Source organism: Notothenia rossii (assembly GCF_949606895.1).
Source record: "Notothenia rossii genome assembly, contig: scaffold_61, whole genome shotgun sequence".
NCBI lineage: Eukaryota > Metazoa > Chordata > Actinopteri > Perciformes > Nototheniidae > Notothenia > Notothenia rossii.
Window position 1 is genome coordinate 269,510 of NW_027639460.1, and position 16,398 is coordinate 285,907.

Sequence of the window (16,398 nt, forward strand, 5' to 3'; positions counted from 1 at the left end):
GGATGGTTGGGTTCGGTCTGAAGGGGCTTAGCTTGACCCTGGTGGTGGTGAATGGATAGTTGGGTTTGGTCTGAAGGGGAGTGGCTTAGCTTGACCGTGGTGGTGGTGAATGGATAGTTGGGGTCGGTCTGAAGGGGAGGGGCTTAGCTTGACCCTGGTGGTGGTGAATGGATAGTTGGGTTGGTCTGAAGGGGAGGGGCTTAGCTTGAACCTGGTGGTGGTGAATGGAAGATTGGGGTCGGTCTGAAGAGGAGGGGCTTAGCTTGACTCTGGTGGTGAATGGGTAGTTGGGGTCGGTCTGAAGGGGAGTGGCTTAGCTTGACCCTGGTGGTGGTGAATGGATAGTCGGGGTTGGTCTGAAGAGGAGGGGCTTAGCTTGACTCTGGTGGTGAATGGATAGTCGGGGTTGGTCTGAAGAGGAGGGGCTTAGCTTGACTCTGCTGGTGAATGGGTAGTTGGGGTCGGTCTGAAGGGGAGTGGCTTAGCATGACTCTGGTGGTGAATGGATAGTTGGGGTCGGTCTGAAGGGGAGTGGCTTAGCTTGACCCTGGTGGTGGTGAATGGGTAGTTGGGGTCGGTTTGAAGGGGAGGGGCTTAGCTTGACCCTGGTGGTGGTGAATGGATAGTTGGGGTCGGTATGAAGGGGAGGGGCTTAGCTTGACCCTGGTGGTGGTGAATGGGTAGTTGGGGTCGGTCTGAAGGGGAGGGGCTTAGCTTGACCCTGGTGGTGGTGAATGGATAGTTGGGGTCGGTATGAAGGGGAGGGGCTTAGCTTGACCCTGGTGGTGGTGAATGGGTAGTTGGGGTCGGTCTGAAGGGGAGGGGCTTAGCTTGACCCTGGTGGTGGTGAATGGGTAGTTGGGTTCGGTCTGAAGAGGAGGGGCTTAGCTTGACCCTGGATTCAGAGGGACAGGAGGTGAAAAGGGGTAGAGGAGGGTTGCGTCGAGTCACCTGAAATCACAGCTGACAGAGGGGGGAGTGCAGATTTAAAAGGGTTAGCGGAGCGCTGTGATAGGCTTGTGAGAATAGAGCAAAGTGATTGGTTAAGCTGGGGAGTGACGCCCCTGATCACTTATTGAGAAGAGAGAGAGTAGTAACATGGACATAGGAAATGAATGAGTAAAGAAGGTCTTCCTGGTTGAACTTGCGCTGAGCTTCATGTTTCCAAGTCATTAAGTATTTCATGATTTCATAACATCCTCTGTAGTCATGTCTGCATGCTTTTGTGGCTGTTATCTGAAACTACTTTAATCTGTTTGGTAGTTTGAACTGCAGTCATAAACTTAATGGTATTTCTAATTTAGAAGCAGTTCAACCTGACCTGGGTGATCATCTAGGCAGACTTCATATCTGTCAAAGTGAGATTCCTCTGTGATGCTCAGAGTGTTGGTTCAGACTTTATTCTGACTTCACTCTCCGTCTACATCTCTTTGGAACAATCAAGATACAAAACAACAGATGATAATCAGAGTTGAATTGCAGTCTATTAAATGTCTTAATGTTCAAAAAATGTGATCATGTTTTAATTACAGAGTTTTACACGTTATACTCAAAGTCTCAGTGTAACAAAACAAATTGATTGTTTATCGTTATTGTTTATATTTTGAATCTGAAAATCATTTTTTAAATATATTGAAGCATGAAAGATGAATGTTTTCATTTGTTATCCAACATTTTTAAATAAATTAATTGATTTTCTGTTTTTCTTTTGAATCGATGTCCTGGAAATGTTTGATTATGTTTTTTTTGTGAATTCTTTGCTTTTAAACAATGGATAAATGTTGTATGTTTTGCTGAAACTGCATGAAATCAACAGGACTAACAAATCAAAGCTGTCAATTCTCCTTTCATTAACATCTGGTTTCTAGTCAAACATCATTTTAATAGCAGGTTAAGATACTATAACAATGTAAGATAGTTGTAGGACTTTTGATGAATTATTAGTAGATATGTTGTTTTACTCCCAGAAGTCATTGAAATTGAGTTTTTCCGTACTGTATATATGAACAATAACATTTGTGTCAATTGAAAATGTCAATTTTCTTTAGCAACCTAAATGTAATTATAGCTGTACAATTAAGTGTAGCAACCACAGCTTCGGTTCGAGCTGCCTGCAGACATTCTGGGAACAAAGTAAGAACACAAACTGTCCACTTCAAACTTTTATATATATATTTTTCAACGTATTACATCTTATATGTTTTTCTTCAACAGATACCTGGACAAAGTCATCATCCTGAACTGAATACCAAAGGAAATTTCCCTCTGGAAGACATCCTGACTCCATCCATTTCCTGTTGTTGATAATTCACCCTGTGACGGAGGTCAGAGGAAACGTTCACATTGTTGAACAGCGCTGAGACGCCATTACAGGGTGTGAGAGTTCTGCTCGGAGACACACGTTTGGAGTATATTTGGGGAGAAGTGGAGAGACTGTAAGTTGGTGAGTCCTGCTCTAGAAATAACTTTAATTCCAAATGGCTGAGAAAATCGCCCTTGTTGAAAGTTTCCTGAGCTGCCATGTGTGTTCAGAGACTTTCAGAGATCCCGTGTCTCTGGGCTGTAACCACAGCTTCTGTTCGAGCTGCCTGCAGACATTCTGGGAACAAAGTAAGAACAAAAACTGTCCCATTTGTAAAAGAAAGTCCTCCAAAGATCCTGTGGGGAACTTTGCACTGAAGGAACTGTCTGACTCCTTTGCTGAGAGACAGAAAGCTGGATCATCTGAGACAGAGAAAGGAGAGAAGAAGGTGGAGGTGGTGTGTAGTAAACATCCAGAAGAGCCTAGATTGTTCTGTATGGATGAAGAGAGAGTTGTGTGTCCTGTCTGTGACTTTTCTTTCCACCAGAGTCACAAGGTGGTTCCTGTAGAACAAGCAGTCAGTGAGCTGAAGGACCTGCTGAAATCTGACTTAGAGTCTCTGCATGACAAGAGGGACACATACAAAGGAGTCGAGAAAGCATACAATGCAGTGATTCAAGTGTCCGAGAAGCAGCTGCTGTCCACAGAGAGGCAGATCAGAGCAGAGTTCATCAAGCTCCATCAGTTCCTGAAAGAGGAAGAGGAGTCCAGACTGGCAGCTCTGAGGGAGGAAGAGGAGCAGAAAGGGAAGACTATCAGCAGAGAGATGAAGAGCATTCAGGATCACATCTCCTCTCTGTCACACAGTATCTCTGCTGTTGAAGAAGATCTGCAGAAACACAACATGCCCTTCCTCAGCAGTTATAAAGCCACTCAGAGCAGAGCCAGAGTCCAGAGCTCACTGTCAGACCCACAGCTGCTCTCAGGAGCGCTGACAGATGTGGCCAAACACCTGGGCAACCTGTCCTTCAGAGTCTGGGAGAAGATGAAGGAGCAGGTCCACTTCAGTCCTGTCATTCTGGACCCAAACACTGCAAACGGCTGGCTCTCTCTGTCTGATGATCTGACCAGTGTAAGATGTGGAGACACATTTCAGCAGCTTCCTGATAATCCAGAGAGATACACTTACTCTGCTACCGTTCTGGGCTCTGAGGGCTTCAGCTCAGGGAAACACAGCTGGGAGGTGGAGGTGGGAGATCATCCTCACTGGAATATAGGTTTGACTAAAGAGTCAGCTGACAGGAAGGGAAAGACATCCAGTGTCTCACCAGAATATGGAATCTGGTGTTTATGGCATGGCGATGGAGAATACTCTAATGGTGCTGGTGAGACTGTCAGAGTGAAGAAGAATCTCCAGAGGATCAGAGTCCAGCTGGACTATGACAGGGGGGAGGTGTCCTTCTACGACCCTGAAGACATGACTCCCATCTGCACTCACAGAGACACTTTCACTGAGAAACTCTTCCCATGGTTCAGTATTGGAGCAGCTGTTGATGCTAAAACTGCTGATTTCAAAATCTGTCAAAGTGAGATTCCTCTGTGATGCTCAGGAGTGTTGGTTCAGACTTTATTCTGACTTCACTCTCCGTCTACATCTCTTTGGAACAATCAAGATAATAATCAACAGATGATAATGAGATATTCATCTTTGCATGACATTTTTACACATTATATTCAAAGAGTCAGTCAAAAACAAACAAAACAACTTGATTGATTATTGCTATAGTTTACAGTTTTCATTTAACTCACTGACACTTTTTTTAAATCGGAAAAGCATTTTAAAATATATTGAGGCATGATTGATGAATGTTCACATTTTTTATCCAAAAATCTTTAAATGGATGAATTTATTTTCTGTTATTCTTTGAAATGGATGAAATGAGAATGTTTGATTAAGTTTTGTGTCTATTCTTGAAGAAATGTAAGAAGTTTGTATATCGTGCTGAAACTTCATGAAATCAACCAAACTAACAAATCAAAGCTGTCAGTTCTCCTTTTATCAACATCTAGTTTCTAGTCAAACATCACGTTATAGCAGGATACGTTATCAGTTTAACTTTTTTATATTTTTGGGTCTTTTGATGAATTATTTTGAGATATGTTGTTTTACTGCAAGTCATTTAATACATTTATTGGAATTAATTATCTCATTCTTACAATGTTTTTTCGTTAGCCTATGTGACATTTTCAGTCCTATATAGATGGACAATAACATTTATGGTAATTGAAAATATCAATTTCTAATTAACCTAGAGGGAATAACAGCTGTATAATTAACTGTAGTATTTTTGATGCTGCTTCAGATATCTTGTGATTAAATAACCAGCTGTTTAATTCAGAAATGTGTCTGAGGTTGATTTCTGTTTCTTTGGTATATCTGTCAAATAGCCATGTGACAAATTACAGAGAATATAAATGATGAAAGACAATTGTACAACAAACTTTTACAACAAAAAATAAATAATCAGAATTTCTTAATGATCTAATCTCTTCTTATTTGTTGAATTGCATCCCTTCAAACATCTGTTTTAACCTTTACATTTATAAATGCCAAACTCATGAAATCTCTGTTTCCTTGTGTGAAGTCATGTGACGGATGAACCTGCTGTAAACAAAGAAGCTCCCACCCTGATGAAGGAGACTCAGCAGAAAACATGTGAGGGGTAAAGCATGGCATACTGGAGCTGTGCAACGGGTTTGATTTGATGGAGTGGTTTTCATTCTCTCTTAGAAACTGTCAGGAGTCACATTCACATTATACAACTCCACTGCAGCATTATAACAAATACAAAGTAGCTTCAAAATAAAAAAATAGTAATGCATTACAATCATTTCCTACAAAATACGTATTTAACCCTTGTGTTGTGTTCGAAAGCTTAAAAGACATCTGCGCTCTCCTCTCCTGATTTAAGGTAAGAATGCATATCTGCCCCACTCACACTTAGGTAGGGCCACACCTCATTACTGATACCAAAATCCTTCGGGATCGCTGAAACAGATTTAGCGGGTCGTCTGAATTGAAACAGCAGTTAATTGAACCTGGTTCTTCGGGAGATAATAGAGGTGAGATCTTGATGACGTTGGTGGATCTGAGCCAAGCAGTAAACTTACATAGACTCAATAACTTCTGGTAGGTCAATTAGTAGGTCAGAGTAATTTGCGAGAATAAGTTAACAGGTCTCCCGACTACGGTGGCCCTGAAGTGCATCACTACTCTATAAACTACATCATTACACTATAAACTACATCACTACTCTATAAACTACATCTCTATAAACTACATTTCTATAAACTACATCTCTATAAACTACATCTCTATAAACTACATCAATATAAACTACATCTCTATAAACTACATCTATAAACTACATCTCTATAAACTACAAACTAGATCTCTATAAACTACATCACTATAAACTACATCTCTATAAACTACATCACTATAAACTACATCTCTATAAACTACATCTCTATAAACTACATCAATATAAACTACATCTCTATAAACTACATCTATAAACTACATCTCTATAAACTACAAACTAGATCTCTATAAACTACATCACTATAAACTACATCTCTATAAACTACATCTATAAACTACAAACTACATCTCTATAAACTACATCTATAAACTACATCTCTATAAACTACATCTCTATAAACTACATCTATAAACTACATCTCTATAAACTACATCTCTATAAACTACATCACTATAAACTACATCTCTATAAACTACATCTATAAACTACAAACTACATCTCTATAAACTACATCTATAAACTACATCTCTATAAACTACATCTATAAACTACATCTCTATAAACTACATCTCTATAAACTACATCACTATAAACTACATCTCTATAAACTACATCTATAAACTACAAACTACATCTCTATAAACTACATCTATAAACTACATCTCTATAAACTACATCTCTATAAACTACATCACTATAAACTACATCTCTATAAACTACATCTATAAACTACATCTCTATAAACTACATCACTACAAACTACATCTCTATAAACTACATCTATAAACTACATCTCTATAAACTACATCTATAAACTACATCTCTATAAACTACATCACTATAAACTACATCTCTATAAACTACATCTATAAACTACATCTCTATAAACTACAAACTACATCACCATAAACTACATCTCTATAAACTACATCACTATAAACTACATCTCTATAAACTACATCTCTATAAACTACATCTTTATAAACTACATCTATAAACTACATCTCTACAAACTACATCACTATAAACTACATCACTATAAACTAAATCTCTACAAACTACATCTCTATAAACTACATCTCTATAAACTAAATGTCTACATCTCTATAAACTACATCTCTATAAACTACATCACTATAAACTACATCTCTATAAACTACATCTCTACATCTCTATAAACTACATCACTATAAACTACATCTCTATAAACTACATCTCTACAAACTACATCACTATAAACTACATCACTATAAACTACATCTCTACATCTCTACAAACTACATCTCTATAAACTACATCTCTACATCTCTATAAACTACATCTCTATAAACTACATCTCTACAAACTACATCTCTACATCTCTATAAACTACATCTCTACATCTCTATAAACTACATCTCTATAAACTACATCTCTACAAACTACATCTCTACAAACTACATCTCTATAAACTACATCTCTATAAACTACATCTCTACATCTCTACAAACTACATCTCTATAAACTACATCTATACATCTCTATAAACTACATCTCTATAAACTACATCTCTACATCTCTATAAACTACATCTCTACAAACTACATCTCTACAAACTACATCTCTATAAACTACATCTCTACATCTCTATAAACTACATCTCTATAAACTACATCTCTACATCTCTACAAACTACATCTCTATAAACTACATCTCTACATCTCTATAAACTACATCTCTACAAACTACATCTCTACAAACTACATCTCTATAAACTACATCTCTACATCTCTATAAACTACATCTCTATAAACTACATCTCTACATCTCTACAAACTACATCTCTATAAACTACATCTCTACATCTCTATAAACTACATCTCTGTAAACTACATCTCTACATCTCTATAAACTACATCTCTGTAAACTACATCTCTACATCTCTATAAACTATATCTCTATAAACTACATCTCTACATCTCTACAAACTACATCTCTATAAACTACATCTCTACATCTCTATAAACTACATCTCTGTAAACTACATCTCTACATCTCTATAAACTACATCTCTACATCTCTATAAACTACATCTCTATAAACTACATCTCTACAAACTACATCTCTATAAACTACATCTCTATAAACTACATCTCTATAAACTACATCTCTACATCTCTACAAACTACATCTCTATAAACTACATCTCTACATCTCTATAAACTACATCTCTGTAAACTACATCTCTACATCTCTATAAACTACATCTCTACATCTCTATAAACTACATCTCTACAAACTACATCTCTATAAACTACATCTCTACATCTCTATAAACTACATCTCTACAAACTACATCTCTATAAACTACATCTCTACATCTCTACAAACTACATCTCTATAAACTACATATATACATCTCTATAAACTACATCTCTATAAACTACATCTCTACATCTCTATAAACTACATCTCTACAAACTACATCTCTATAAACTACATCTCTACATCTCTATAAACTACATCTCTATAAACTACATCTCTACATCTCTACAAACTACATCTCTATAAACTACATCTCTACATCTCTATAAACTACATCTCTGTAAACTACATCTCTATAAACTACATCACTATAAACTACATCTCTATAAACTACATCTCTATAAACTACATCAATATAAACTACATCTCTACAAACTACATCTCTATAAACTACATCTCTATAAACTACATCACTATAAACTACATCTCTACAAACTACATCTCTATAAACTACATCTCTACATCTCTATAAACTACATCTGTATAAACTACATCTCTACATCTCTATAAACTACATCTCTATAAAATACATCTCTATAAACTACATCTCTATAAACTACATCTCTACAAACTACATCTCTACAAACTACATCTCTATAAACTACATCACTATAAACTACATCTCTACATCTCTACAAACTACATCTCTATAAACTACATCTATAAACTACATCACTATAAACTACATCTCTATAAACTACATCTCTATAAACTACATCACTACAAACTACATCTCTACAAACTACATCTCTATAAACTACATCTCTATAAACTACATCTCTACATCTCTATAAACTACATCTCTATAAACTACATCTCTATAAACTACATCTCTACATCTCTACGAACTACATCTCTACAAACTACATCTCTATAAATTACATCTCTATAAACTACATCATTACATGTCATGTCCAGGATCTCGTCTACGCCTGTCCCACCGGCTCCGGGTCCTGCCCGTCCTCCGGAGTTGTCCCGTCGCTGCCTTCTTGCCCGTCTTTGTGTCCGGCCCCCTGAGTTCCCCAGCCGCGGTCTTCTTCCTCGAGCCCGGCCCCCTGAATTTCCAGGCCGAGGTCCTCGCCCTCGGGACCGGTCCTGTCCCGTTGGGGTTCCTGTTGGGGGTCCCGTTGGGGGTCCCGTTGGGGGTCCTGTTGGGGGTCCTGTTGGGGGTCCTGTTGGGGGTCCTGTTGGGAATCCTGTTGGGGGTCCCGCCGACTACTCTTCTGCCGGGGGTCCTGCCAACCCTATGTCCTATCCCGTTGGGAGTCCCGCCGACTACTCTTCTGCCTGGGTTCCTGCCAACCCTATGTCCTGTCCCGTTGGGGGTCCCGCCGACTACTCTTCTGCCGGGGGTCCTGCCAACCCTATGTCCTGTGCCGTTGGAGGTCCCGCCGACTACTCTTCTGCCGGGGGTCCAGCCAACCCTATGTCCTGTGCCGTTGGAGGTCCCGCCGACTACTCTTCTGCCGGGGGTCCAGCCAACCCTATGTCCTGTGCCGTTGGAGGCCCCGCCGACTACTCTTCTGCCTGGGGTCCTGCTAACCCTATGTCCTGTCCCGTTGGGGGTCCCGCCGACTACTCTTCTGCCGGCGGTCCTGCCAACCCTATGTCCTATCCCGTTGGGAGTTCCGCCGACTACTCTTCTGCCTGGGGTCCTGCCAACCCTATGTCCTGTCCCGTTGGGGGTCCCGCCGACTACTCTTCTGCCGGGGGTCCTGCCAACCCTATGTCCTGTGCCGTTGGAGGTCCCGCCGACTACTCTTCTGCCGGGGGTCCAGCCAACCCTATGTCCTGTGCCGTTGGAGGTCCCGCCGACTACTCTTCTGCCGGGGGTCCAGCCAACCCTATGTCCTGTGCCGTTGGAGGCCCCGCCGACTACTCTTCTGCCTGGGGTCCTGCTAACCCTATGTCCTGTCCCGTTGGGGGTCCCGCCGACTACTCTTCTGCCGGCGGTCCTGCCAACCCTATGTCCTATCCCGTTGGGAGTTCCGCCGACTACTCTTCTGCCTGGGGTCCTGCCAACCCTATGTCCTGTCCCGTTGGGGGTCCCGCCGACTACTCTTCTGCCGGGGGTCCTGCCAACCCTATGTCCTGTGCCGTTGGAGGTCCCGCCGACTACTCTTCTGCCGGGGGTCCAGCCAACCCTATGTCCTGTGCCGTTGGAGGTCCCGCCGACTACTCTTCTGCAGGGGGTCCAGCCAACCCTATGTCCTGTCCCGTTGGGGGTCCCGCCGACACCTGTCTCGTCGAGGGAGGAAATAGAGAGATACTGTAAAGCATCATCTCTCCCTCTGAACTGGTGGCGTGTCCATGAGATCACATTTCCCCTCCTCTCACGGGGGTCAAAGCGTTACTTGTGTATCCCAGGCACAAGTGTGTCTGCAGAGCGAGTTTTCTCCACTGCACGAGATGTGGTCACTGCAAAAAGAAGCACTCTCAAACCAGAACATGTGGATCAACTAGTATTCTTGCAGAATAACCTACACATTCCCAAATGCTGAGCAGTGAGTCATGTTTTTGTTGTTTGGCACATTCAGGAAGTGCTCAGTGCTCAGTGCTGCTATTTGAAAACATTGTTGAAGATTACAGCACTGCAGAATGTTTTGTTTTTGAGGATTTACCTTTTTTTACACTATAGGTAGGCCAGGCCTATACTATTTATTTCATTTCAATTTAATAAACATTTTGATATGATACACATGGTAGTTCAATGCTACCTGTTGTCACACTCATAATGATGTTTGGCACTTTTAGGATGTGCCATGTTATAGAGCAGAAGACAAAGAAGTGGTTTGATCGATGCGTAATGCACTTTCTATAGAATAAAAAAAGTTCATATTTATCTGACTGATTGTATTCATTGATGAAAAAGTATCCATACAGTAAGATTGAAAATTGAGGATGCAACGCATTGTTATGCATCGTGATGCACTGGGATATCGAACCGAATCAAATCATTGACAGGATAATCGTAATCGAATCGAATTGTGAGACCAGTAAAGTTTACGCCGAGTGTCAAACAGCACTTTGAAAAGATAGTGCAAGTAAATACAAAAAGAAAAATAGTAAAAAGTGAAATAGTGCAATAAGGGTCTATATACAAGTGATTGGAATATGATATACAGTATTAGATAAGTAATTTCTAAGTAGCAGCCGGGTGAATGTTATGGATGTTGTTTTAAAGTTCAGGTGTTTAATAGTCTTATGGCCTGTGGGATGAAGCTGTCCCTGTGTCTGGTGGTTTTGGTCCGGATGCTGCGGTACCGCCTGCCAGACGGCAGCAGAGAGAACAGTTTGCGACTGGGGTGATGGGGTCTTTTATAATCCTGAGGGCTTTCTTTAAGGTTAATCTGGTATTTTTACTCCACTACATTTATTTTAGTTACTTTACAGATTTGGATTAATGATGTGAAATATAAACAACTCTTAAATCAGACTTTAGTTACACCTGAGTAAAATTCAGTGAAGGTGATTGTCAAGTGCCAACAATCAGGCGAGATATTTGGTAAATAAGTATAAAGTATATTACTTACTCGTTATTCTCTACTAATAGTTCATTAACAACTGTATATAATTGCTATTTTGCACATCCCTTTCAAGATTTCAAGATTTTCAAAGATGTATTCACATATCATACACAACTACGGTGTAGTTATGCAATGAATCAAAAACTTGGGTCACAGGTTCCTCAACAGTGCATTACAAGACATCTATCAATATGTGTGCATACTTCCACCATTAAACTGTCGTATTCTGCACATTTCTTATACTGTCTACATACATCTTATAAGAGTATAATACATATGTATATATCTGTTAAAATAAGTGCTTCAACATAGTTAACATTGCAGGAAAGTTGATTGTCAAGTTCCAAAACAAACCATGCAATATATTAAACTTTAAGTAATTTGTCAGGCTTAATATTTATCTTTAGATACCCCCAAAGCTTTTTTCTTATTTAAAAGAAGACCTTAACCCAGCGTTTCTCAAAGTGTGGGGCGCGCCCCACTGGTGGGACGCAGAGATGTGATAGGTGGGTCGTGAATGGACGCGATGAACGGGAGTTTTTAAAAATGTATTTATTTATTAAATAAATCTGCCGGAGCCTCACAACGGCGGGTGTTTGCAGCGGCGGGTGCGGTACCGTCGCAGCGGCGCTGTGAAAGTCCACGGCCAGCGGCCCACCAAAGGCAGCGGCCCACAGGGAAAAGTCCCGAATCTCCCGATGGCCAATCCGAGCCTGCTCACACAAACACAACTGAAACCAAAATCATTTACAGCGTTGCAGTCGGGTAGAAAAGCAATGTGGAGCGGCACCTCACCACTTCACAAGGAGTTTAACCGTGACACTTTTCGAAATCCCATTTTTGTCCCCCCACTTTACAAATAGGTCTATGTTTATTATAATTTTTTAACGCAAGCCGTCATCGCCACGGAGGAGCACACAGCCTCTGTGAGCGAGCGAGACAGAGATAGAGAGCGAGAGAGCTAGAGAGAGCACACATTTATCTATTTAATATAGGCTAGGTGTAAAAAATAAAGTAAGAAATCATTCCAATGTGTGCTATAGGACAGTAAAAAAAAAAAAAAAGTTTAAAAGGGGAGTGATTAGTAAAAAATGCATAAATAAAAAGAAAGAATGCTAACTAGGTAACATAAGATAAGAATAAACAAGTTTAAATGATTTGTTATTGGTTTTGATCATATTCTAAAGATGTTTGGATCATTGAAAAGTATACAGCTCCCTTTCAGTGTGTTGAGAGCTGTATCAATAAATTCATTTTTTGCTCAAAGTGCACCAGATTGAGGCATTTCACTTCAACATTAAAAAACAAAATCTTCCCGGGGGTGCATGCCCCCGGACCCCCCTAGAGGAGGTGAGGTCCACCCCCAAATAAAGCAGGTTAATATAATTAAATTGCATACATTTTCTTTTAGTAAACATTGAAAACGGGTCCCACAGACCCAAGCAGCACACAAAGGTTAAAGGTCAGCATATAATAATGTTCAAATGTGCTAAATATATACAGTGCAAAAAACTAAAAAAGAGGAGTAAAAGTAGCTCACGACTTGTTTTATTTTTTGAAAGTAGCTGTTTTTAAAAAATACAAATCAGCGTCAGCTCCTGCACGACCTCTTGAAGCCCCGCCACCACGAAGTAGTTTAATGAGCCAATTAGGCTTTCCCCTGTCATCCTGAACAGGCTGAAGATGGGAACTCCCTGGTAGGTGGCCTCTTGAAGTGTGTTGGTGACCTTCTGATGTGACCACTCAAGCTCTGCTATCTCCTCAGTGTAAAATAATTGTTGATCTAATTCCTTTATTCATCACTATAAAAATAAAAGTATATTCAAACATTAGAGTCTATACATTTTGATCTTAATCTCTTCATGTTAGGACAAGTTTAAGTACGCCTATATTTACATATCTCTCCCTGTGTCACATTTTTCTCTCCAAAACATAGAAGTGAAGATAAAGTGTGGGCCCACAGCTGAGAGGAGATACAGAAAGGCTGGCCCAGTGTCCTCTGCCATGGCGGGGAGATAGAAAGTCTTCAGGTTCAAATCAGAGACAGTGATCATACGGCTGTCTTGCATCTTTAGATAAAGAAGTGTATTGCTTGCCCTGTCTACACTTGGAAAGAGAGAGGCAGTGTTTCAGCATTGATGATGAAATATAACGTACATTTTTATCCCCTCTTCTCCTCCAAGATCCAACAATCTTTCAGGGTCAGACATCACGTCGGTCACCTGCAAGTTTCTTTGATTCTTATTACAATGCTCATTAAAGGTCCCATGTCATGCTTTCCTGGTTATTACCCGTCCCCTTGTGTGTTATGAAGGTTTTTCTGCATTTAAACGGTCTGCAGAGTCAAAACCCTCAAAGTACACCCTGTAGCGAGTAAAACTCTAACACAGAAAATACCTCCCCAAAACGCCTCGTTGGAGATACGTCACTGTCCATTGATTCTTCCGGGTACCTCATGATGGCATGCGTTACCCGGAACCAAATGGACCAATCCGTGGAGCCGTTACGTTAAACCCCCGCTGATTGGTCCAAATTGACCAATCCACGGACTTCCTCACACACACACTCAGTGCAAGCAGCTCTGCTGATCTCTCCTCCCTGGCTGCAGGCTGATAACAGACAGTTGGGATCGCGGCGAAATTCTCTCTGCAGACCCATTCTCTCTGCAGACCCATTCTCTCTGCAGAGCCATTCTCACAGCGTTTATCAACCTTTTTCTTACTCAATATCAAGCCACACTTATTGTTTTGACTTCGGCTGTGACTTTGTGTGTGCTCAGGGTGAGTTTGGCTGTGTTTCGCTGTCGCTAAACAAGGAAACCACACCTCCACGGAGCTCAGCGCGATTCACAACGTCCCGACCAATCAGAGCACACTGTGCTCACAGGGGGGGTGGGGGGCTGGAGCTATTGGAGCTACAACGAGCCGTTAAAGGCAGAGAGTGAAATTCAGTGAATACACGTAGTTTACAGAGATGCTGTATGAGAAACCAAAGTGATTTTGGAAAATTGCACAATATAAATCTATTCTAGTAGACCTCAACAATGGAATTATGATCAGTGGAAATGGCCTTGACATGGGACCTTTAAGATATTCCTTTACATTGAGGAGAAGCCCCCACTATGGTCCCCAAGCTCTCAGTAATAATACATCTATTCTCCATAAAGTCCTCAAGATGTTGAAGGGTCAAACTAAAACTTGTAGACAATGTTGGGCATGGAGGGACGAGGGGACCTCAAAGAAAGGTTAGTTCTCATCCACCAAATATCTGCTGCCTGAAGGAACTCTTCACAGTGGACGCTAGGACCAAAGTGACGGTGGACTAATGGTGTGTGGTGAGGTTCTCTTATATTTATCTCATTCATAAGTCATATCCAGAGGTGGAAGAAGAAGTATTCAAATCCAATAAAAGTAGAAGTAACAGAGTGTAGGAATACTATGTTACAGTAAAAGTCCTGCATTACAAATGTTCCTCAAGTAAAAGTCGGGCTCCTGATCAGCCTGTCGGTGTTCTTTTCCCCATAATGACCAAGTCGCTGCGCATTATCCCGCTTATTACATGGCCACATTCTCAACAAAGTAACGTTATGACTCCCACTATTAATTGAAATGCTTTTATGGATTTAGAAAAATGATTTTATTGATTTAAAAAATAGTTGTATTGATTTAAATTGACATGCATCCGCTAAGAAAAATAGTCCGTTGTTACTGTTTGAACTACCGTAGTCGGCAGGAACTGCTTCAATAGCGTTTTTGAGGAGCTTTTTGATAACAGATTTGAAAACATTGCTGCTTGCTTTAAAAGTAGCACAATTAATTATGTCAAACCTTGTAAAGTATATAGATATCCCTGCCCTAATGCCAAAGTAACTGCACACTGAATATGTGTCACCGTTTGATGTCTATGTCTGGACCGCTGCGTAAAAGGAGGGTTTTTGCCCGTTACTTCTCCGCTGTTTTCTTGTCACTGTTGTCTTGTCAGTTAGAAAAGCAATCGAACGGACTTCTTTCTGCAGATGTGAGCGTCCTTAACAACGGTCAATAAGTCCTTGACAGCGGTCTGTCTGTTCGGTATTAACAACGTGTCACGTGTTCTGAATTGACCAATCAGAATCGAGTATTCAACAAAGCCATGTAATAAAGGAACATATACGATGGTGACGGGGGAACTGCAAAGTCCAACTCCTCTTCATATTTGAAATATGAAGTTGAAGTGTACGCTCTGACTCAGCTGCAGCATTCTGGTTGTGAAATAATTCATGTTGTTTGGTTCAGTTCCAGTAACACGGTGGAGGGTGATTGTAGTGATGGGACTCTGCGTTGATGTACAGTAGCAGCTGGTTTCGGTCTGGATCTCTGGGATGTTGTGACCTCTGGAGTGGAGCTGCTGGGTGAAGATCTTCATGCTGACCCAGTGGTTTGACCCAGGAGAGCGGAGCAGCCGGTGTCAGCGGTCTCACCTGGATCATCCTGAAGTGAAGCTGGAACCATAAAACAAGGAGGAGGTTCAGTGGAGACAGGTTTCATCAGGAAGGTTTAATGTTTCCTGTTGATGTTCTGCTGCTGATGCAAAAGAGTTCACTGTTACAGTAGTTCAATGTGAGAGGAGATTAAAGATGGTTGGACCTGTTGGTCTGTTTAAACTGCTCTTCATGAATCATCCACTAGAGGGCAGAGTGTGAGAGTGAATGCTAGTTTCCTCGGTCACTTCAAATAACTGCATAAGGTCACATCAGGTGAGGTGAGTTGGTGTCAGGTTGAAAAGTGTCTCCATGTTTGTTCCTAATGTTAAATACGTGAGTTATTTAAACATCATGTCATCCAGGAATAAAGCAAGATTATACATCTATGATTTCAAGGATATGTTAGATTTTTTTTTTTTTTTTGTCAATTTATTGAACATGTCAGAAACAAAAACATACAACAATAATATATATATA

At 40.7% G+C, this 16,398-nt stretch overlaps 1 protein-coding gene across 1 annotated transcript; it reads left to right on the forward strand.

The window, feature by feature from the left end:
* The first annotated feature begins 1,706 nt into the window (after window positions 1-1,706).
* On the forward strand, window positions 1,707-4,843 carry LOC307027834 (zinc-binding protein A33-like). The gene has a single exon (XM_079696184.1). It carries the CDS (start codon window positions 2,478-2,480, stop codon window positions 3,903-3,905), a length of 1,428 nt encoding a protein of 475 aa, XP_079552310.1. The 5' UTR covers window positions 1,707-2,477; the 3' UTR covers window positions 3,906-4,843.
* The last annotated feature ends 11,555 nt before the right edge of the window (window positions 4,844-16,398 follow it).